At 41.4% G+C, this 23,818-nt stretch overlaps 1 protein-coding gene across 1 annotated transcript; it reads right to left on the minus strand.

The window, feature by feature from the left end:
- Positions 1–987: 987 nt before the first annotated feature.
- On the minus strand, positions 988–23,442 carry fah (fumarylacetoacetate hydrolase (fumarylacetoacetase)). Its single transcript, XM_074624727.1, has 14 exons — positions 23,283–23,442; positions 21,518–21,628; positions 20,599–20,720; positions 19,363–19,412; positions 17,781–17,871; positions 16,233–16,330; positions 15,516–15,568; positions 15,229–15,328; positions 7,982–8,112; positions 6,834–6,909; positions 6,070–6,116; positions 4,513–4,614; positions 3,782–3,899; positions 988–1,530 (listed from the first exon to the last, which is right to left on the minus strand). Exons 1-14 carry the CDS (start codon positions 23,361–23,363, stop codon positions 1,454–1,456), a joined length of 1,257 nt encoding a protein of 418 aa, XP_074480828.1. The 5' UTR covers positions 23,364–23,442; the 3' UTR covers positions 988–1,453.
- Between the last annotated feature and the right edge of the window lie 376 nt (positions 23,443–23,818).

Here is a 23,818-nt window from a genome sequence, read left to right on the forward strand (position 1 = left end):
GTTTTTGCATTCAGTCAGAGCAAGTGACAGCAAGCGTTATTGAAGGTATCGTGGTATGAAAGTTACGTAAGAAGCAAGAAAGTCCACAAAGGCTGGGTGGGAGTGTCCCAGCCACGGTCGTGCCCTCGTGTTGCCCTGTGTTCCTTTTCCCTTCTTGTCTTCCATGTCTCCATGTTTGTTTCTGTGTGTGTAGGTGTGTGTCTCCATGTCTATGCCGTCTACCTGGGCCTCAGTCTACCTACACACATTCGTGCTGACCATCACGAAAACAAATTTGAAATTCGTGTCTATGTACACGAATTGGAATAACGGACTGGGTGATGCCTTGTTTATACTCACACGAGACACCGTGGAGGCTCACTACGAGCCCGCACAAAGGCGTTTATGCTCAATGCTTCATTCGTTGCAGTATTCTCCGAAACGCCAGGGGGCGTACACACAAAATATTCAGTGAAGAAGCAAGAAGTCAATGAGTGTTTGCCACAAAATGCCTTAAACCAAACATGCAACTCCTCAGTGCCGGGGAGGAATTGTAATTAACTTCTTTCACCGCAGCATTCTATAAGATTGTGTACTCATTTGTATTCACAAATACAGTTGCTGGGGACTATTTTTGGACACATTTGGTGCTCTAGTGAGTATTTGTGGCAGCAGGACGGTGTATGTGAGATTGAATCCAAATAAAGTACAGTGTGTGTGTTCATGGTGATGAAGGAACATGTCGCCCAGTGCAGCAGTGTGACTCATTGGTGTGTTTTTAATGGATTTTGGTCATCAGTGGAGCTCTATGGCACAGAGGACGAAGATATATCAGGCTTTGAAACAATCACAAGGCTGGACAGGAATTGTTGATAAGAAAAAATATATATCACCAGACTTATATTATATACTGTATATGTTTCACGAAAGAGTCATTTCAGGAAGAAATTCTAAATGCAGCTGTGATTAGACCACATAAACATCAGGAAAACAAAGACACAGACACGGTGAGATTAAAAATGGATGAATTCATTATAAACCGGGAGCCAACACATATAAAACATCGATAACACTGATCCTGGCATAGCAGTAACAGTAGCAGTGAAGTGGTGTGGAAGCATCCCTCTGCTGGATGAATATTGCAGAGGATTTCTATAACAAGGTCACTGTACAACTCTACAGAGCTCTGAGACTACATCCATTCAATTATTAACTCAAGCTGGAAACACGTCATTTTAAGAGAAAGATGTGTGTGTGTGTGTGTGTGTGTGTGTGTGTGTGTGTGTGTGTGTGTGTGTGTGTGTGTGTGTGTGTGTGTGTGGGAGAGTGAGAGAGAGGAACAGTGTGTGAGCAGAGTTTTGAGTTGTAGTCGTCTTCATTCATGGACAGTGAATGTCACAGCAGGGTGAGATACTGTACTTCCAGTATTAATGCTCCACAAAAGGATGCCCACTTCTAGAACAGTAAGTGTGTTTCAGTGTTGCAGGGCAGGGAGGATGGTTCCCATGCAGGGACCGAAGCCCACTCTGTATCCACCTCCTTGACAGTAACCTAGACAGAGGAAAAGATGGGACATTACTAAACATGTGATTATGGACATGATAATCAGTATGATCGTATTATGTAAGCCCATTTGAAGCTTCAGTAGGCAACAATTTTTTGGCATCATTGAGCAAAAATTCCATAATAACCTTTCAGCATATTGTAATTCAAGTGTTCTGAGAGAAAACTAGACTTCTGCACCTCCTCATGGCTCTGTTTTCAGGCTTTGGCCAATCACAGGTCATTTCAGAGAGTTCCTATTGGCTGTGGTCCGGCTGATGGGCGGTGCTTGGTATTTCCTCAACAGATCTCAACATGGCTGCCGGGTCATAACAGAATATTGATTCATATTTGATCAACGCTGCCTAGTTTGACTGTTTAGTCAGAGTTCGAGAGTGATTGACAGCCGTCTCTCATAGACAGAAGCTGGACGGCAGACTCCAGATCAGCTCCGATTGTTTTTTTAATTTCTGTGAAATCTTGCAGATGCCGTTAGGAGCATCGGAGGACACATGTTTTGTTTTTTTCAGACTACCTGTCTCATGCAATATTATCAGGATATAGCAACCGTTTTATAAAAATAACTTTTTTTTAAAAATCATATTTGCTCCAATCTTGCCCACTTCAGCTTTAACTCTCCAAGACTCTGAGTGGGTGGACCAGTGCAGGGCCGGCTCTAGCCATTTTGGTGCCCTAGGCGAAATTTGGGATTTGGTGCCCCTGGGTTCAACCGCCCAGAACCCGTCACCCTTGCCCCGTAAACCGCAACACAACAGACATGGTTTTACACACAATGGTTGTAAGACAAAAATCAAGTTTGTTTTTTTTCATATATAAATGTATTTATTATAATATAAATACACAATTGGTCCCTGATATTGTTGGCTTAAAAGTGTTTAGTCAGTTTCACTACAAGTGCAGCCGGGCAGATGAAAAAGTGTGAGAAAGAGAGTTACAGGGGTTAAAAGTGTATTTCTTTCTTTCTTTCTTTATTTATTTGTTCATTTGTTACCTCAATGCAGGAAATGAGGAAGGCATTTTTTTTTTACAAGAAATGTTATTATTATTTTGTTTTAGACCAGCACCCCCCAGAAGGTGGTGCCCTAGGCGACTGCCTATATGGCCTATGCCCTTAACCATCCCTGGGCCAGTGTTTGAATGATAACTGGGCAGAGAGGGGCATGGAGAGGACTGTAGCTTACAGGCTAAGGACACAACATGTTTAGTTAACTGGCTGAAGGATAACCACATGCAACCCAGTCGCCAGAATGTTGGCGTTGTACGTTCCTGCAAACCACAGACACGTTGAATCTGAACCAAAAATATGCTTCATATCAACATTTCTGCATGTGTATATCAACGTTATAGTGTTTTACCTGCCTGTGGTGCTTTTGCTGCTTCGAAAGTGCATTCTCAGTTACGTTTAGGCAACAAAAGTACTTGGTTAGGTTTTGTAAAATATCATGTTTCGGTTTAAAATAAGTTCACTGGTACTCTGGTTTCACACAGGACACAAACACCAGTCTCATCCACCTATGTCTCCATGACTTCATCTTTTGTAAATTTTCAGTACAAAGTAAAAACTGACATCGCTAATTCTTCCTGCCCGTCATCCGCCACGTTTGTTTACACTAAAGTCACGTTTGATCACGAGAGATTTTGCCTGATTTCCATTTTTTTGGAGTCAGGCCTCTTGTTGTTCATGAATGAATCTGTCAGTGTGAGGTGTACTGTTTTGGCCAAATCGTTGCTCTCCACACATTGAAGGAACAACACTATTACATTTAACAGAACATGTCGTTATGTGTGGGCTCTCTCACATTTTCAACATTTGTTAAGATTTGAAAAATCTTTTAATGTGGGTCAGCCTTTACCAGTCATTGAGGATTCAATGAAAGATGACTTGCATTATAGGAAGTGTAGGATCAAACATATTTGGAGTTTGACCACAAGGGACCAAAAGTCAGGATATCTGCTTATATTCATGGTTTATACACCAGTACACAGACGTGAAAAGCATTTACCAGAAAGCACAATTGAGGTGAAACCAGATATTACCATTACTAGGATTTTGTACTTTTTACTACAAAATGTTATTCCTATAGTGTAGAATTTAGACCAAAAATATCCATAATGAATAAAACTTTTCGCACAAGCTGCTGTTTTTTGTCGTTTTCCTTATTGATAATATAGTTTGAGAGCCAATTTTAAAAGAGAATGATCCAGTTATCTGGCTGCTGTGCTGAAGGTTCAGTCTAACCTGTGATGGTGACTTCATCTCCATCCTTCAGGAAGGTTCTGGTTTCTCCTCCTCCCAGGTCAATGCTCTTAGATCCCCTCCATGACAGCTCCAGCATGGAGCCAAAACTCTCTGGATCCTGTTGGGATACAGAACACACAGTAAGCAGTGAACGCTGCAAAATGTACTGCACATGTAAAACACAAACACAGAGACGTAGACAAACATTTTGTCAACTCTTTTGTAGATAATCTCTTGGCGATCATTTAAAGCCTTCACATCTTATTTGATAACGGCATCTTTTCAGTTAGTCAGATCTTTGCTTGAAGAAAACACAAATTTATTCTTTGTGTCACCAGGGGTTGAACTTAATGCAAGAGGTTACAAAGTGCTTTACAGGAGAAAGAAAAACGAGACAGAGACGACAATATATAAAAGCAAGGAGATAAAAAGCACAAACTCCAGAGTAGACATTCATGGGGTTAGGGGTAAACTAGAGATCACCAAAATCCACAGTTTTAAAATGTTACCTATTTTAATTCAATTTTCAAGATCTGTCTTTCAGTTCAACAAGATTATTCTGCATTCAGTTCAACATTATAAGCATGAAATAACCACACAATTAACCACAGGGCCTCAGTAGAATCAATAGAATATGTATTCACGTGCACAGATACCCAATTAACAAAAATGATATCCATCTAAACTAGTAGTTATCAAGTACTGAGCATACTGTACATGCAGACACTCACAGGTCCACTAATGGTACCAGAAGCCAGCAGGTCTCCTGGTCTGATGTTGCAACCGTTGACTGTGTGATGGGCGAGCTGCTGCTTCATGGTCCAGTACATGTACTAGAGGCAGAGAGACAAATGGTAGAATATGAGTGAAGAGAGGCAGACTGCCAGACTGGAAGAAGAAATTGTTGTAATACAAAATACACAATAGGTATGGCCCTAATTTATCAACCTACCCAGTTTCAAAATAAAGTTAGGGACTTTAGTAAAATTATCAGGGAGGGAAGGAAAAATCAATTTCTTCTTTGAACCCATGTGAGGTGCTATTTGCAGGTGAACTGAGGACTCAGTTGTCTATTGTGCTCATACACTGCAGCTGCAGTATATTTTTGGCATAATTGGGCAAAAATTCCCAAATAACCTTTCAGCATATTGTAATTCAAGTGTTCTGAGAGATAACTAGACTTCTGCTCCTCCTCATGGCTCTGTTTTCAGTCTTTAAAAAACCTAGCCCGTGACAGGAGACTTTGACCAATCACAGGTCATTTCACAGAGAGAGCGTTCCAATTGGCTGTGCTCCGGTCATGTGACCGGTGCTTGGCATTCCTTCAGCAGATCTCAACATGGCTGCTGGGTCACAAACTTTCTCATTTTACAGCTAAACAGTACACTACAAGATGATTATGGCATTAACGTAACAGAATATTGATTCATATTTGATCAGCGCTGCCTAGTTTGACCGTTTGGTTGGAGTTCACGAGTGATTGACAGCCGGCTCTCATCGACAGCAGATGGACAGCAGACCTCAGATCAGCTCTGACTGCTTGTTTTCCTCCGGTCTGTGAAATCTTGCAGATGCCATTAGGAGCACCAGAGGACACAGAGGAACATGATTTTTTTTCAGGTTACCTGTTTCATGTACTACTGTCACGATATAGCGACCGTTTTATAAAAATAACTTTTTTTAAATCATATTTGCTCAAATATGGCCTACTTCAGCTTCAACAAGGTTTGGTTATTGGTTACATTTTTTCTCAAAATTAGCATCCCTAACAGCTCCCCCTTTGCGTTATGATGGTGTTGATGTTTGCTTATTAAAACTTTCAAGTAATTTCACAACTGTCTGCTTTATTTCCTGTTACCAATAGTTCTATCAATAAGCCATACAGGCTTAACAAATGTTCATCTTCAGTCAGATAATGTCACAGTACTAAGCACTATGTAAATAAACATGGACTTACATAGCGCTTTTCTAGTCTTCTGACCACTCAAAGCTCTTTACACTACATGTCAGCATTCACCAATTCACACACACATTCATACACTGATGGCAGAGGCTGCTAAGGAGCCAACTTTGCCCATCAGGATCTAATCTAAATACTCATTCACACACCGATGGCTATATAGCAATTTGAGGTTAAGTGTCTTGCTCGAGGACACGTCGAGCAGCCGGGGATTGAACCACGACCTTCCGATTGGTGGACAACCTGTTCTACCCTCTGAGCCACAGCCGCCCCTGTGACTGTGACCCTGTTATATTGGATCTGGCTCAGCAACACACAAGGTTATTACCTTAAAGTTGGACTTGCAGATGGTGGCTGCTTCTGTCATGCCCTGTCCTTAAAGAGCAAACAGCAAAGAGTAACATATTGAGACAGACATTCACTTCATCACATATTGCAGTATTACTGACACAAAGCAGTGGGTCATAGCAATAGTTACATCAAGGCTTTGAACACCGTGACCCTGGTAGTATTATTCAGCCAAAGTAACGAGGTCGCTCCACCTGGACCAGCTAGAAATATAATAACCAGCTAGCATCAGAAATAATAATCTAATAATATATAGAGATGTATAAGTTGCTAATGACACTTACTGTATGTACTCTTAAGGTGGGCATACACTGTATGATTTTAGAAATGTTTTTGTCTAATTCCTACTCCGACTGTACGAGTAGATGTAGGTGTAGATGAAGGTGCTCACACTGTACGGTCCGATCGTCAGCCATGTCAGCCCAATTGAAAGTACTACAACATAATACTACACATTTTGATCATAACCTGTTAATAGAGGAAGATAAACTCCTCCACATATGTGCTTGTGACATTGTACTGTCTGTGTGCACAGTGTGTCTGATTGGTTACAGGTACAGGTGGAAAGAACAGGTGGTAAAATATTAAGCAACATGGATGAGAGAGGGGGGGGGGGGGGGGGGTTACTCATTACCATGGATCACCTCAGGGCTTTTACTGTTGGGCTGTGTGTGTGTTAAACTGAATACATACACAGCGGAACCATTACAGTTGATTGGATGATAATCACTCGGTGTACAGTACCTTTAAGTGACACAAACAGGTTAATGTTGAGAGTGTAAGCATCAGGGTGTTGCAGGTAGGGGAGGGGCTCCGGGTCCTGCAGAAAGACGACAAACAGAAACAAAATGAACAAGAAACAAATATCCATTACTAAAAGAGAGACAAAACAGAGTTTTTATACTTAAATCTTTAACACTAATGAGACAAAAACATTTTTTTTGTTTGTCCTAGAGGTGGCACCAGAGTTAGGGGCATGTACTATAATAGCTGATGCAAAGGTCTTAAATGTGAAAGCTCGTCAACCCTTTCTGAAAACACAAAGTGAGGCCTGCAAGCAGTTTGGGTGGGCAGTTACTCAGAGCGGCTCTACATCATGGTACGGAAGCCCTGAGAAGCAAGTGAGAAAAAAAAGATTCTGAGGATCCACTTTCTAAGTCTGATCTAAATAGTTTTCTCTCCTGTGTTAATGACTGAAGAACAGATGAATAAAAGGTTTTCCCAGGATAATTTTTCCAAGTTCCTTCATTTTTTTTAATATCTGTGAAACAGGTGGGGAAATATGGAGGACGGAAAATGTGTAAAGAAATGTATAAAGAAAAGAATACATAAATAAATAAGTTTGGGGAAATAAATATGGGGTGAAATGCAAAGGGAAAATCGTGCATAATTAAATGTAACAATCAATAAAATAAATACATAAATAAATAAAAGGGAAAATTAAACAGAAGAGTAAATAAATAAGGGAATTCAGGTAACATATATAATAAGCAAATTAAAACAGAAATATCAATGTCACATTTTATCAATTAATTAATGGCTTCATTCATTTTGAATATTATTTTTGCTACATTTAATGACATTATTTATATATTCATTGAGTTCAGGCAGGTTCCTTCCTCCATAGCAAAAAAGTTTTGCCAAGTGAATTTTAGAAAGATGACCAAAAAAAAAGTTTCACCTGCCAAAATTTTTTTTTTTTCACCTGTTTTCACAGATGAAAAACAAATTAAGGAACTTGGAAAGATTATCCTGGCAAACCTTTTTTTCTTACTGGCCTCTCAGGGCTTCTGTATCATGACCTGTTGACTCAATACAAGATTTAACTCAGTGACTTTGAATTCAGGGTCACTATTGGACACTTCTGTGTAAGTTGTGACCCTTGTACTAACCTGGATGGGGTTGGGCTCTGCAAAGGGTAACAGCGCCTCCATTGGGATGACCCAGGGTGAGATGGTTGTCCCGAAGTTCTTCCCCAGGAAAGGACCAAGAGGAACATACTCCCACGACTGGATGTCCCTGGCTGAGAATAAACACAAACATTACTGCATAAGTAGGCAGGTTATGGTTCAGTGATGGTAATTAGCTACAGTCAGGCAATAACAGTGAGTCCAACAAGTCTACAGGAACGACCGGGAGACACAGAATTGTGGTGACTTTCTGCTCAGCATGGCAAACAAACAAATGACATGATAATGTATAAGCTCTTAGACTCATGTTTTCCATTACCTTGCAGATACAAAGGATTAGAGGATGCTAGAAGAAGAAGGACATTTATTTAATGAAGATCTGGTCCTGTGGGGAAGTAAGTGACAGGTGCAATATCTCATCATAATATTTATATAGAAAATACAGGATTAGAAAAATATTGTCTTTTCTTGTAATCATATAACATTTTTTAAAAGAGGAATTTCTAAACTAACTGCTAAGCGGGAATATGGGGCACCGGGGTCGCTGATAACGAGCCATCCGGTCCTTGTATAACCAAAGTGAGAGCTGTGTCCGTATACTCAGCACAAAGTCAAACACGTTTCCAGTAGATGTTGGCCTCGGTGGAAAGGACGGGGCCTGTGGACCCGTACCATAAGTACATCCAAGTCTTAGGCCATGGTACCCTCTGGGTGGGAGTGAGTCTTTGCCCCAAGCGAGGGAATTTAAGTATCTCGGGGTCTTGTTCACAAGTGAGGGTAAAATGGAGGGGGAGATGGACAGGTGGTTCGGTGTGGCGTCTGCAGGTATGCGGGCGCTGTACCGGACCGTTGTGGTGAAAAGGGAGCTGATCAGGAAGGCGAAGCTCTCGATTTACCAGTCCATCTACGTTCCAACCCTCACCTATGGTCGTGAGCTTTTGGTAGTGACCGAAAGAATAAGATCGCGGATACAAGCCGCTGAAATGAGCTTCCTCCGTAGGGTGGCTGGGCTCAGCCTTAGAGAGAGGGTGAGGAGCTCAGACATCCAGAAGGAGCTCAGAGTAGAGCCGCTGCTCCTTCGCGTCGAAAGGGGGCCAGCTGAGGTGGTTCAGGCATCTGATCAGGATGCCTCCTGGAAGCCTCCCTTTGGAGGTTTTCCGGGCACGTCATACTTGTAAGAGGCCCCGGGGTAGACCCAGAACACGCTGCAGAGATTATACAGACGTAGGCAAAGTTGTTGGTAACGTTCCGTTAAAGAGAGAAAAACCCACAATGGTCACTGAAATAACTTGAAACTGACAAAAGTAATAATAAATAAAAATTCACTGAAAATTAACTAATGAAAATCAGATATTGTTTTTGAATTATGGTTCAGCAGAATCATTTAAAAAAACAAACTAATGAAACTGGCCTAGACAAAAATGATGGTAACATTAACTTAATATTTTGTTGCACACCCTTTTGAGGCAATCACTGCAATCAAGTGATTTCTGTAACTCTCAATGAGACTTCTGCACCTGTCGACAGGTATGTTGGCCCACTCCTCGTGAGCAAACTGCTCCAGCTGTCTCAGGTTTGAAGGGTGCCTTCTCCAGACAGCATGTTTCAGCTCCTTCCAAAGATGTTCAATAGGATTTAGATCAGGGCTCATAGAAGGCCACTTCAGAATAGTCCAATGTTTTGTTCTTAGCCATTCTTGGGTGTTTTTAGCTGTGTTTTGGGTCATTATCCTGTTTGAGGACCCATGACCTGCAACTGAGACCAAGCTTTCTGACACTGGGCAGCACAGAATGCCTTGATAGTCTTGAGATTTCATTGCACCCTGCACAGATTTAAGACACCCTGTGCCAGATGCAACAAAGCAGCCCCATAACATAACCGAGCCTCCTCCATGTTTCACATTAGGTACAGTGTTCTTTTCTTTGGATGCTTCATCTCTTCGTCTGTGAACATAGAGCTGATGTGACTTGCCAAAAAGCTCCAGTTTTGTCTCATCTGTCCAAAGGACATTCTCCCAGAAGCTTTGTGGCTTGTCAATATGCATTTTGGAAAATTCCAGTCTCGCTTTTTTATGATTTGGTGTCCTCCTCGGTTGTCTTCCATTAAGTCCACTTTGGCTCAAACAGTGACGGATGGTGCGATCTGACACTGATGTACCTTGACCTTGGAGTTCACCTCTAATCTCTTTGGAAGTTGTTCTGGGCTCTTTGGTTACCATTCGTATTATCCGTCTCTTCAATATGTCATCAATTTTCCTCTTGCGGCCACGTCCAGGGAGGTAGGCTACAGTCCCGTGGACCTTAAACTTCTGAATAATATGTGCAGCTGTAGTCACAGGAACATCAAGCTGCTTGGAGATGGTCTTATAGCCTTTACCTTTAACATGAAGGTCTATAATGTTCTTTCTGATCTCCTGAGACAACTCTCTCCTTAGCTTTCTGTGGTCCATGTTCAGTGTGGTACACACCATGATACCAAACAGCACAGTGACTACTTTTCACCCTTTAAATAGGCAGACTGACTGATTACAAGTTTGAAGACACCTGTGATGCTAATTACAGGACACACCTTAGTTTAACATGTCCCTATGGTCACATTATTTTACATCTTTTCTAGGGCTACCATCATTTTTGTCTAGGCCAGTTTCATCAGTTTGTTTTTTAAAATGATTCTGTTGAACCACAATTCAAAAGCAACAGCTGATTTTCATTAGTTAATTTTCAGTACATTTTTATTTATTATTACTTTTTCAGTTTCAAGTTATTTCAGTGACCATTGTGGGTTTTTCTCTCTTTAACGGAACGTTACCAACAACTTTGCCTACGTCTGTATCTGGGCTGGCCTGGGAACGCCTCGGGGTCCCCCAGGAAGAGCTGGAAAATGTTGCTGGGGAGAGGGACGTCTGGAATTCCCTGCTAAGCCTGCTGCCCCCGCGACCCGGCCGCGGATAAGTGGAAGAAATGGATGGAATTTCTAAACGTCAAGACAAACCTAGTAGCCACATATATTCAGTTTCTACCTTTGCCTAAGGAAGGTTTGACAACCACCGAAGGGAATTCTTGTAAGTGCATATCTGCAGCTTATCCAGTGTCCAACAAGCTTCAGCCCCGCTTTGCAACAGATATAAAATAATTATGGCAGTTCATAGGAGCAGGCTCGAAAGAGAACAGAAAGGTAAAACAAACTGAGGGGAGTTTTCTTGCATTATCTTTGATGCTTAAGTGTATCTTAGTGGATTATTCTCTGTGCTGGTTAGGAAGGGTTAGTATAACTTATTTTCATTCTCTACCATTTCGCTGATTAATATTAAGTGCTCTCCATCCAATCGTCAAAACATGCAATTCTTGCAGAAATCTCCAAACGGGTTAGGTAAGACAATTGCATGTATGTTTGTATTTATATACTGTATGTATAAGTGTCAGTTACAAACTGAACCGAGGGCTAACTACAACAGAGTGCATCTTCTCATGTTGGTAGGAGGAGAGCTAGTTAGCTGTTAGCATTTAGCAGCCGCTAAGGGGGTTACGCGTCCGTGCCCGCTGGCTCATAATCCGCCTATGAAATTGGAACACACCTCATAGCAATGTGATGTAACTTTGAAAAGCACAATAATGCCAGTATCCTCCTACAGCCGTGTTCCCGTAGGTGTCCTCCACCGAGAGGCTGACGAAGCAACAGTGACCTAATCTTCCAGTGAAAGAGCTTTAATGGTGGTCTGCTTTCAGTATCTGTCCGTCTCTGTCCTCACACGAACACGGCTCATTGGCCGAGCCTTCCTCATCCCACTGTGAGCCTTTAACAAATGACTTCTCAATTAAACCACTGTGCACCACTGAGAACAGAGGGGGAGAGGAAGAAAGGGGAGCATTTAACTTAGCGTGCAGTTGCATGCCAGACATGTTGGATGGCAAATATTCACAGAGAGCCCGCAGTGAACTCTGCACAGACTGATCTCCTGAGGGCTTCAGCAAGTACTAAATGAAACCAATGTCAGTTTCCTTTCAAGCTGCGCATTCAGCAGAAATGTCACTGCCTGAAAAATCTCTCACACTGAGCTGTGGTGAGAAAAATAAAAACCTACTGAACAGAAGTATCCGTACAGAACCAGGGTGACGGGCTGTCCTTGAAATAGTCAGTGTGGAGAATGTGTTGCATTGTGTGCAAAGGCAAAACACTAACTCCCCGTTGATATTTTAGATTCCATTCACAGGTTGTGTGACTTTCCAAAAGTGTTGTACTCCATGCAATTCTCTGTCTGATGAATATCTTTGCCTGTAATGGATTTGTAATCTGTATGTAATGAATCAAAACACAGTTCATGTAACATGATACCCTAAAATATCATGTGAGATTATGAAACTTTTGAAAGCAGAAATAACAATCATTGTCTTAGTGGAGATGAGAAGAGAAAAGATGAATTTGTGAGCAATTAAACACACCCTTGTTTAATTCAATACACTCAAGTAGGGATGCACCAATACTGATACCAGTATCGGGTCCGATACTGTGCTCATGTACTCGTACTCGCAAAACGGCTCTGATACAACGGCACCGATACCACTTTACTTTCACTCCACCTCCCTGATGGTGCGGGCGAGTCGGGCCTAACTTTCATTGCGCCACGGGGTTTTGCTTGCACCTTCTGACTCTCGTGTGTGTTAGACTCCTTGGTCCGTGTTTCCAGACGGGTCGGGTGGGTTGCCGAAATCGGCGCAGACCCCTGGCGCCTTTTACTTGGGCCGAGCGCCGCCCTAGCAGCATGCATTGAGGACAGTTCGCCCCGGGCGACAGTTCGCCCCGGGCGACAGTCGCACCGGGAACCGGCGGGGAGAGAGGGCGCAGCGAGCCCTTTGTCCACGGTGCGGCCAGGTCCGTGTGGGAGCGCTGTAAAGCTGCAGCCGCGAGCCACCTTCGCCGCAAGCCTTTCCAAGCCGACCTAGAGCCGGTCATGGCGCACCGCCTCGTATGCGGAACTCCCCAGCCTGCTGTGTGTCGCTCACATCCTCCAGCTGGCTGTTAACGAGGGTCTTTTGGCACAGAGAAGTACTTGTATTGGTACTCGGTATCGGCGAGTACCCAAATGTAAGTACTTGTACTTGTACTCGGTCTAAAAAGTGGTATCGGTGCATCCCTACACTCAAGGGGTTATCTACTACAGCCTGTCTTGGTCTGGTATGACCAGTAGCTCATAGTAGCTAATGTTAGCTAATGTTGGCAAATCCTAGATACAGTATATTTTACTGTGTAACTGACATTATGTGATTCTGCCTGTGCACTAAAAGCCATATGAGTACAGCTGTGAAGATTTGTTATTGTTTTTCTTGCCCCACTTTTTACAAAAAAGCGTTATGCGAGTATAGTTATAGCTATTTTGAAATAAACCAATCACATTTGTCCAGTCACAGACCTGAAAATATTCCCTGGTGACTTTTAATAATGCATTTGTTTTAGGGCTGTCAATCGATTAAACTATTTAATCGCAATTAATCACATGATTGTCCACGATTAATCACGATTGAGCGCACATTTTTTGTATCTGTTCAAAATGTACAGCGATCTCTTGGGCGAAGGTTCTGTGTTTGTTTGACCCACCCATCACCATCCCACCCCTAGTGGATTTTCTTGCTTGTTATACTCGTTATTATATCATGTAAGTTTCAATGACATTATTATACCAGGTAACTTTCAGTAACGGTCGCTCAATATACTATGTTGCTCTGACCAAAGGCGAAAACGTCACCATTCAACGTATACGTGGTTTGCAGAAACATACAATGCCAACATTTTTCCTGGCGACTGGGCTGATATAAACTATCTTCTAGATGTATAAGTTTATTGAGCTTTCATATTTCCAACAGATACACATTGCATAGGCCTAATAATTTGGATTTGTTCGCTCCAATAATTAAGTTAGACAGGCAAATGTTGGTTTCCATCCAACTAAGAGGTGAGGCTCCTCATTTGAGGGTTTGATGTGAATATTAGGAGTGTTAATGCTCATGTAAAAGGAACATTTTGCTGTGGATATCAACAATCATCTATCTTTGTTATACTGCATATATAGCAGCAGACCCTACACATATCTTTTTCTCTATTTCCAATGTCAGTCCAGTTTCTCAATTCGAAGTTAATTGAGGATGAGTTGCGAGTCTATTTATGTGTGACTCCAGTACAACTTGAGTACCAGTAGCAGGGAGAGCTTTCTAAACAGACTGTAGCTGTAACTCTACTTTTGAAAGGAACAGTGTGTAGGATCTGGCGGTATCTAGCGGTGAGGTTGCAGATTACAACTTCTCCCGTGTTGCAAGCGTGTAGGATTGCTATGGTGGCCACCACGAAAACATGAATGTCCCTCTCTAGAGACAGTTGTTGTAAGAGTAGAGGGCTTGGAGCGTGTGTGTACATGGGAAGTGAGTGGTGAGGCAATAGAGAGAGAAAGCGGCGGCGACGACTGGAGAGTTATCAACTCCGGCCCAAGCAGAAAAGGTTTGGTTTGTCCGTTCTGGGCTACTGTAGAAACATGGCGATGCAACATGGCGGACTCCGTGGGGAGGACGCGCTCCCTATGTAGATATAAACGTCTCATTCTAAGGTAACGAAAACACAACAACTCTCTTTTTCAGGTCACACTAAAGACAATATACTTTTACTTTTATTAATATCATATTCCATTTCTGCCAATAGACCCCCCAGTGTGTAACAACTGGGGGGTCACATATCATGCTCATTTCCAGGTTCAGGAAATACTTTACATCATCATATTACTTGGTATCAAAGAACAGGAGGATAGGATCACTTGTTGAAAAAAAAAAACACAAATTAAGATTTCTCTGATGATATAATTAATATTTTGTTGTAATTGACTACTGCTGGCAGAGATGGTGGAAAGTGTTTGGCAGGCTACAGTATGACTGAAACAGGAGTAAATATTAGAGAGAACGCCAGTCAGAGAGCAGGAGCATCATCATGCTTGTCCTCTCCAGAGATTTCCAGCTGAATCTATAATACATATACCCACTCATGTTCTGATAAGGACTGACTCTGCCATTTAATCTAAAATCATTTCCATCCAACTAAATGTGAAGTGGCATCAACATGTATAATGCAGCTCTAAATTAGGGAACAAGTGTGCTTCTAAGTGAAACGTCACTGCTAATTCGAGCTGCTGATGTGGCAGCATACCTTCATAAGGATGATGCTGGTGTGATGTGTTGTGCGGAGGTTCTTACCACTCCAGTCATTCATGAGCACCATGCCAAAGATGTGTTCGTGGGCTTTCTCGATGGGAATGGGCTCCCCGAGCTGATTCCCTCCTCCAACAAAGAAGGCCTAATCATCAGAGTACAGGAGAAACACAGCAGCAATGAAATATTGATATATTACAATATTGAATATCACACAGACTGGCAGAAGGCAACAGAGAAAGACAACTCAGATGTGGAAATTAAGTTATTTCAACATCTATTCAAACGTTACAAACATACGGGTGATTGGACTAAGTAAACACTGTAATCACCATCTCCAGCTCAATGTCCATCTGCTTAGACGGGCCGAACACTGGAGGCTTTGCTAAGAGAAAGAAGGAAAGAGCAAACATGGTTATCATCAGCTGGATATATACACTATACCAGGGGTCAGCAACCGTTACTATCAAAAGAGACATTTTAGGCAAAAAAAATAAAAAAAATAAAAATCTGTCTGGAGCCGCAAAACATTTGAGCATTGTGATGAAGGTAACACAGTTTATAGTCTAAGTATATAGTATATAAGTCTAATGCAGTGAGGGCCAAAGAGCAAAATGAACTACGGAGTATTAGGGCCACATTGAGGGAAAAGAAAACATAGAGTTTCAGAATAAAGTCGTAATATTACGAAAATAAAAGGCATAACTTTACGAGAATAAAGAAAATAACACGTAAAATTACTACTTTATAATATTATGACTTTACTTTCATAATATTACGACTTTTTTTCTCGTAAACTTCTGACTTTATTCTCGAAATCTCAGATTTTTTTTTTTTTATCAATGTGGCCCTAATACTCCGTCGTACCATAGACCTACAACAATGATAAAGAAAAATGAAAATGTAAACAAAAACAGTTATTCATTTCCATTTTTTAAAAATCCACAGGGAGCCAGTCACCAGTCTTGAAGATATGTTTGTAACAAACTTACTCCTACATAAATGATATGAATAATGTAGCCCACCACTGGTGAATGTAAGGATCTTACTCTGGTCAGGTCTCATCTGGCCTGAGGGGCGGCGGATGGGGGTCCCAGAAACAACCACTGATGATGCCCTACCATGGTATCCCACTGGAAGCCTCAACCTGCATACACAATACTGACTGTTAGCACAGGGACCACAGAATATAAAATTAAGTTCAGTTCGTACATAGATCATTGTCGGTCTAATACATTGAATAGGAATGGGATTTCACTGAACAGCAAGTAAATAAACTAGGGCTATCAATCAATTAAAATATTCAATCATGATTAATCGCATGATTGTCCATAGTTAATCGCGATTAATCACAAATTAATGACACATTTATTATCTGTTCTAAATGTACCTTAAAGGCAGATTAGTCAAGTACTTAATCCTCTTATCAACATGGGAGTAGATAAATATGCTGCTTTATGCAAATGTATGTATATATTTATTATTGTAAATCAATTACCAACACAAAACAATGACAGATATTGTCCAGAAACCCTCACAGGTACTGCATTTAGCATAAAACAATATGATCCAATCATAACATGGCAAACTGCAGCCCAACAGGCAACAACAGCTGTCAGTGTGTCAGTGTGCTGACTTGACTATGACTTGCCCCAAACTGCATGTGATTATCATAAAGTGGGCATGTCTGTAAAGGGGAGACTCGTGGGTACCCACAGAACCCATTTACATTGACATATCTAGAGGTCAGAGGTCAAGGGACCCCTTTGAAAATGGCTATGACAGTTTTTCCTAGTCAAAATTTAGCATAAGTTTGGAGCGTTACTTAACCTCCTTCACGACCAGCTAGTATGACATGGTTGGTACCGATAGATTCTTTAGGTTTTATAATTTCAAAACTGAGCCCGTTACAACCTAAAAATTGCAAGTTGCGTTAATGCGTTAAAGAAATGAGTGCCGTTAAAATGAATCTGCATTAACACGTTATTATCGCGTTAACCTGAAATAATTACATTCCTGTTTCTGTTTTTTGATCACTTTCTGCCATTGAACCTCTACTGTATAGGGTACAAATATGATAAGATAGAACCAAAACAGTTAAATAAAGACACTGTAACCCAGTATATATAGTGGTGTTATCTATAATGCAAAGATTAAAAAACATTCAGTCCATCATTAAAGAACTATTGCTCAAAGCTATCCTGATCCCTGAAATGTGACATGGGGAGCAGGAAGAACAGGCCGCCAAACACCTGCTTACCCAAAGTGCATTGTGTCAGTTTCACCTTAGCGCTCCTCCCATGAGGGCCCGAGAACAAATGAAGGCTGTCTGTGCTGTGTGACTGAGGCGTGCTGCGGGGGGATGCTCACAGCGCTCTGCTGCACTGTTCAAATGCACACTGACGTTCTAGGTCCCAAATCAATTAGAGAAACCTTGTAGTGTCCCTCCACATATCACTGTTTGCAGAGAGCCTTGAACAATTTGTTGTAAGCTGCCTCTCAATATTTGCCCCCAATCCTGTGAATGTATCAAGGCCTTTTTGTTCATGCTACCAACTGCTGTTAGTCTCTTCTGCTGGTTTTGAGTGATAGCGTACCAGTTTGGCATCAGAGCATTCTCCTTCCCCCGGAACATGGTGCCAACGTTGGTGGCGTGGTCTCTGGAGGAGTAGAAGTCGGTGTAATCGCCTGTGAAAAACAGATAAGAGGAACAGGCTGAAATACTCTCATGTCTTAACCTGTACCCTTCTTTTATTAGTGAAGTCTATGAGCACAATCCTGACTGAATGAGCCAAGTAATAGAAATAGAATATGTTGTTAAACAGTGCCCCCTGGTGCTGATGTGCCTCAAATCCATTTATCTATACCAGGGGTCAGCAACCTTTACTATCAAAAGAACCATTTTAGGGGGAAAAAAACAAACAAAATCTGTCTGGAGCCGCAAAGCGTAGTTTTAAGTATTAGGGCCACATTGAGGGGGGAAAAAATCGGAGATTTCCAGAATAAAGTCATAATATTACAAGAAAAAGAGTTGTAATATTACGAGAATAAAGTCATAACTTTAAGAGAAAAAAAGTCATAATATTATGAGAATAAAGTCGTAATATTACAAGAATAAAGTCATAACTTAACGAGAAAAAGTCATAATATTACGAGTATAAAGTCATAACTTTACGAGAAAAAAAAGTATGAATTTATTCTCATAATATTACAACTTTTTTTCTCGTTAACTTATGACTTTATTCTCATAATATTATGACTTTATTCTCGAAATCTCAGATTTATTTTTTTCCCTCAATGTGGCCCTAATACTCCGTCGTACCGTCGTACCATAGACCTACAACAACGATAAATAAAAATGAAAATGTAAACAAAAAACAGTTCCACAGGGAGCCACTGGAGAGGGGCTAAAGAGACGCATGTGGCTCCGGAGCCGCAGGTTGCAGACCCCTGCTCTATACGAATTCTATTTCCTGCATTTATATCTATTTAGCAAGTGAGCAAATTACTATAAAACGCCCATTGTGCCTTCCATTATGAGTCAAAAATATTACCAGAAATCCAGATCTAGTGGGTCTCAGAACTCCTGCTGGAGGGAGTGTGGATCGGTTTCAGCGGACCATGCAGATACTGTATTTGTTGGTCTGTCTATATAAATAAGCCTTTTGGAAAGGAGTGTGTTTAGTCTCAGGGGTTCTGAACCTGAAATTTAATTTCTCTTTCAACTTTTTGTATCTTGGGAATATTATCAAGGTCTCAGTAAAAGGAATAAATATTGGGGGAAAATGGGGTTATTATAACCATCTAGACTTTTAACACATTGAACCCTTTTACAGTATATGCATTATAAAATGCAACTGTACCTGTGCCTTTCTTTTTTCTGTGAGAAGGACTGAAGTGGGATTTTGAAAAACTAGAGGGGAGTGTCCCTTTTCCCAGCTGACATTACACCCTTGGCCGACTGTTCACATTAACCCAGAGTGACGTGTAAAAAAGGATCTGTGGATGTTAAAAAGTGAGGCAAGTCTTTCAAATGAGAAGCTGCACTGACTCAAAGAAATGCATTATTCAGGATGTGTGATGGGACATCACTGCTGGAGGTGAGGAGGTCCCATCTCTGAGTGGACGCTGAAGGAATGGCCATTGATGAAGCAAACATTTCTGATGTGAGAGACTCACCAATGTCTGCAGGAAGGTGCATGGTGGCTGCACTCTGATGGACAAATGCTCTGCAGAGACAAGGACAGAAAGACAAAAATCTCAGATGAAAAAAGCTGTCCCAAGAATCAGCCAGCAATTATAAAAGACTTAAATATAAGGCTGGGTTCCACCACTCTATAAGAAATTATTTTTCCAGAGCATTTCCAATGACATTAACTTATGTATAGCTTAGCTGTAAGAGGAGAAAGTTTGTGACCCGGCAGCCATGTTGAGACCAGTTGAGGAAATACCAAGCACCGCCCACCAGCCGGAGCACAGCCAATAGGAACGCTCTCTCGATAAAATGTACTGTGATTGGTCAAAGTCTCCCGTCACGGTCTAGATTTTCTAAAGCCTGTAAACAGAGCCATGAGGAGGAGCAGAAGTCTAGTTTTCTCTCAGAACACTTGAATTACAATATGCTGAAAGGTTATTATGGGATTTTTGGCCAACGATGCCAAAAACATACTGCCTACTGAAGCTTTGAGTGACAGGAAATTAATAGCCACAGAGACGTGTTCCTAGATCGGTCAAATCACTTTGTTTACCACAATAATTATGTCGGCATGGAAGAAATGGGTTTTGTTTTTTGCACAACCAGGTTTCCACTTTGTGTTTAAAACAGACTTGACAATATGATGGCATCCATATTTACTACGGCCAAAGTGTCCCAAACTTTTGGAATCGCAATCCCCAAATAGCAAACACTTTCATTATCTGTAACTGCTTTTCCTTTAAAGGGCCGCAGTGGACTGGAGCTGATCAGCCCAGCTGACATTGGGTGAGAGGCGGGGTACACCCTGGACAGGTCGCTGTCAATCACAGGGCTGATACATAGAGAGAGACAACCAGTCACACTCACATTCCTGCCTACAGGGGAGCCAGTATTAACAGTTTCATCTTATCTTATCTTATCTTATCTCTGCTCTTGATCTGTCGATATTGCATGTAAATGGCTTGTTATCAAGAATTTTGAGAAGATGTTTAGCATTTTTACACCAGAATATTTATAAACCAAAATATGATTAAATGTCCTCTGAGATTTTATTTTTGCCAGGGTAAAAAACCTATGTATGACCATTTTTATTTTAATATTTTTGTATTGTATTTCCATAATAACATAACATAACCACAGAAAGCAATACTCTGATGAAGACTATGTAAGCCAGTGGAGTACTACCTAGACCTCTGCATGTACGGACTACACAGACTGACCTGCTCCGAAGGCTGACATCATCTCTCAGTGTGCTCTCATTGGCTGACAGCAACGCCTGCAAGGTCCTCCTGGCCTCCCTCCAGGCCTCATAACCAAGAGCCATGAAAGCATTCAGTGTGGGCTTGAAGGGAGACACAGACAACAAGTCAATTATGATACATAAAGCAGATCTTCCTATAATCACTTGACGTATTTCTAGAATGCAAAATGACAGGTAGTATTATCATTCTGCATAGGGATGCTCATTTTGAAAAATTTTCTTAACCGATAACCGACCCTCGTTAACCGATTATTAACCGTTAACCGACAAGATTTGTGCCTCGCATGCAGCGGTGTACCAGCTGCAGGAGCACAACAGATATTGGTTGACGGGAGTCCCCAGTTCACCGTCCGGGAGCGTTAACTTAGCAGCTACGTGTCATCACTGCCGTGATGAACTAGCAGTAAAGTATCAGACGGCAGCATATCAGGAAATTAATTATAACGTGCACATTGTGAACTACATTTAAACGCATAACAAAACAAATCCTTTTTATTTACGTCTGTTTATTGAGCTGTAGCTAGCTACTAGTGTTAGCTAACGCAACAGTTATCTTGTTGGAGCAGCCCTGAAGGACCCGTACAGCAGTCCGTCGATGCGCGGGTAGAGGGGACGCGCTGCACTCCGGTATCCGGAATGCAGCGCGTCCCCTCTACCCCTTCACTCAACCCCAACATCTTAAAGCCTCTGAATCAAAGTCAAAAAGTGGCAGGAACGTTAAGGCCACAAAAACCCGACTCACTGGACTTATTACTATGATAATACTACTAGTTTGATACTATGATGTTGCACATGCAGTACATTTTATTGATGTTAGGTAAAAAGCTGGACTGACTTATGGTGCTTCTTCTCTCATTACTATAAGTGATTCAACTCACCTGGTCAAAGACATCTTGATGTTTGGAAATCACAGGCCCTCGAAACAAAGACTTTATCACACTGAGGTCCAGTATCTGATCTCCAATGGCAACACCGATGCGCCGTTTGGTCTGGGGAAATAAAACACATTCTGACATAAATACAGATGATCCACAGTATAGGCCAACACTTCCACTACCCTGCATCTATCAAGTGCTTCTAAATATGTTCTTTCTTCTTTTTAAATATGTTAGCAATGTTTCACCCAGCAAGCCACAAGTTAACCTGAATCTTTTATTCCTCATCCTACCTATCACCTATTTCACATACAGGGACCACTGTCTGGGGTCCCTTAGAATAAACTACTGTAACAAACAACCATCATAGCAAAATATTAACTTGTTTATACTCAAAACATTGTTAGTTATGTCATTTATGTCCACAATTATTATTTTAGGCAAGTTATAGTTCATTTGCATATTGTGTAAAACAAAAATAGAAAGAACGCATGAGGAGATCTGTGACTGTCTCCTTCAAAATGACTGACAGAGTGCCCCTCAGGAGGTCGTGTTGCTTTGGTTCTACCTATCTGGCGTTGAGAGGAGGTTGTGTTGCTAAGGCTCTACTCTATCTGGTTGGCGTGGAGAGGAGATCGTGTTGCTAAGGCTCTATCTGGTTGGCGTGGAGAGGAAGGTCGTGTTGCTAAGGCTCTATCTGTTTGGAGTGGAGAGGAGGTTGTGGGTTGGCGTGGAGAGGAGGTCGTGTTGCTCTGGCTCTATCTGTTTGGCGACGCCAGGATGCTGCTTGACATCCTCCTGGATCCACCTTCGCACTTATATTCACATTATACATATACATTTTTTGTCATATGGATTATCTATGTAGTATTTTTGTTATGTTGTTACTCTGTACACACAACATCTATTACACGTCTGTCCATCCTAGAAGGGGGATCCCTCCTCTGTTGCTCTTCCTGAGGTTTCTAATGTTTTTTCTCCCTGTTAAAAGTTTTTTTTTAGTTACGTTTTTCCTTATCCGATGTGAGGGTTGCACTGTCAAGGACAGAGGGTGTCGTATCCTGTACAGATTGTAAAGCCCCCCCGAGGCAAATTTGTGATTTGTGATTTTGGGCTATACAAATAAAATTGACTTGACTTGATTTGACCCTTCCCCCCTGGCAAACATGAACTCAATAAACAGTTCCATTGATTAAAACTGCAGAGGCTGCGATTGGGTGCTCTTTGGACTGGGGTCTCACAGGACCCCTATACATCAGTATTTAAAATTGTAATGATAGAATAAAGCACCTGTGAGATATGACACAAAGTAGACATCTGCTGGGCTCTGCTGGCACCCCAGTTGGTAGAATGAGGTTTAAAGTCCGTTCTTCCCTCGTCAACAGCTAATACTTTTTTTTTTGCATTTTCATTTGCATTTGCATTTGCATTTGCATTTGCGGTTATGCAATTTATATTCTGCCTTTAGTCATTTTCTCTCTATTAATTCTGTTTGATGGGTGTAAGATTTGTACTGGCTTTGGTATTTGGGGATGTCATGATGAGAGTGGAGAGGCCCAGGATCCTCAGTGCTCTCACAGCTGCCAGACACAATTCCTATTCCTCAGTACACTTAGACATCTAGACATCATCTTTTTCCCTCATATACCCACATCTATGTAAATATTTTATTTTGAAAACCATGACCAGAAGTCCTCCTCAATGTGTCTGACTTCACAACACTTTATCTGTTTGCAAACCCAGTTGAAAAAAAGCAAACTTCACTTACATGATCAGGTGTAGAGAATATTCCATAAGGGAGGTTGTGGAAGGAGAAATCAGACGATGCATCTACTTTTATGAAGGACATTTTCTCTTTAGCAATGGTGTTCCACTCAACCTTACTGAGTTACTGAATGACTGAGCAGCACTGAGCTCTTCCAGATGTTTAACTTTGGACATGCCCGCCTCCCACTGCAGGGCCAATCACATGCTGCCTATAGTATCCACCCTAATCAGCCCTCTGGAAGTTAATGCAAACCAGTCTGGTAAATGACTAAGCACAATTGTAGTCATGGTGCTGATCAGCCTCATCTGTTGTTAGGAAAAGTTGAGAAAAAAGGGCAGATTCTAAAATAGTAACATCAGTTTAATAATGAAAATCATAATTCGAAACACTCCAACATGAAGGGAAGATGGAGCATAGCAATAGTTTAAGAAAAACAGAAATGTAAAAACATGGGGGGTTGTATAATATGGTATAAAAGGTGTAATATAAGAAAAGTAAGTTTTTCAATTTTTTTTAAAGGAAATAAGAAAGGTTGA

Source organism: Sebastes fasciatus, chromosome 2 (assembly GCF_043250625.1).
Source record: "Sebastes fasciatus isolate fSebFas1 chromosome 2, fSebFas1.pri, whole genome shotgun sequence".
Taxonomy (NCBI): Eukaryota; Metazoa; Chordata; class Actinopteri; order Perciformes; family Sebastidae; genus Sebastes; species Sebastes fasciatus.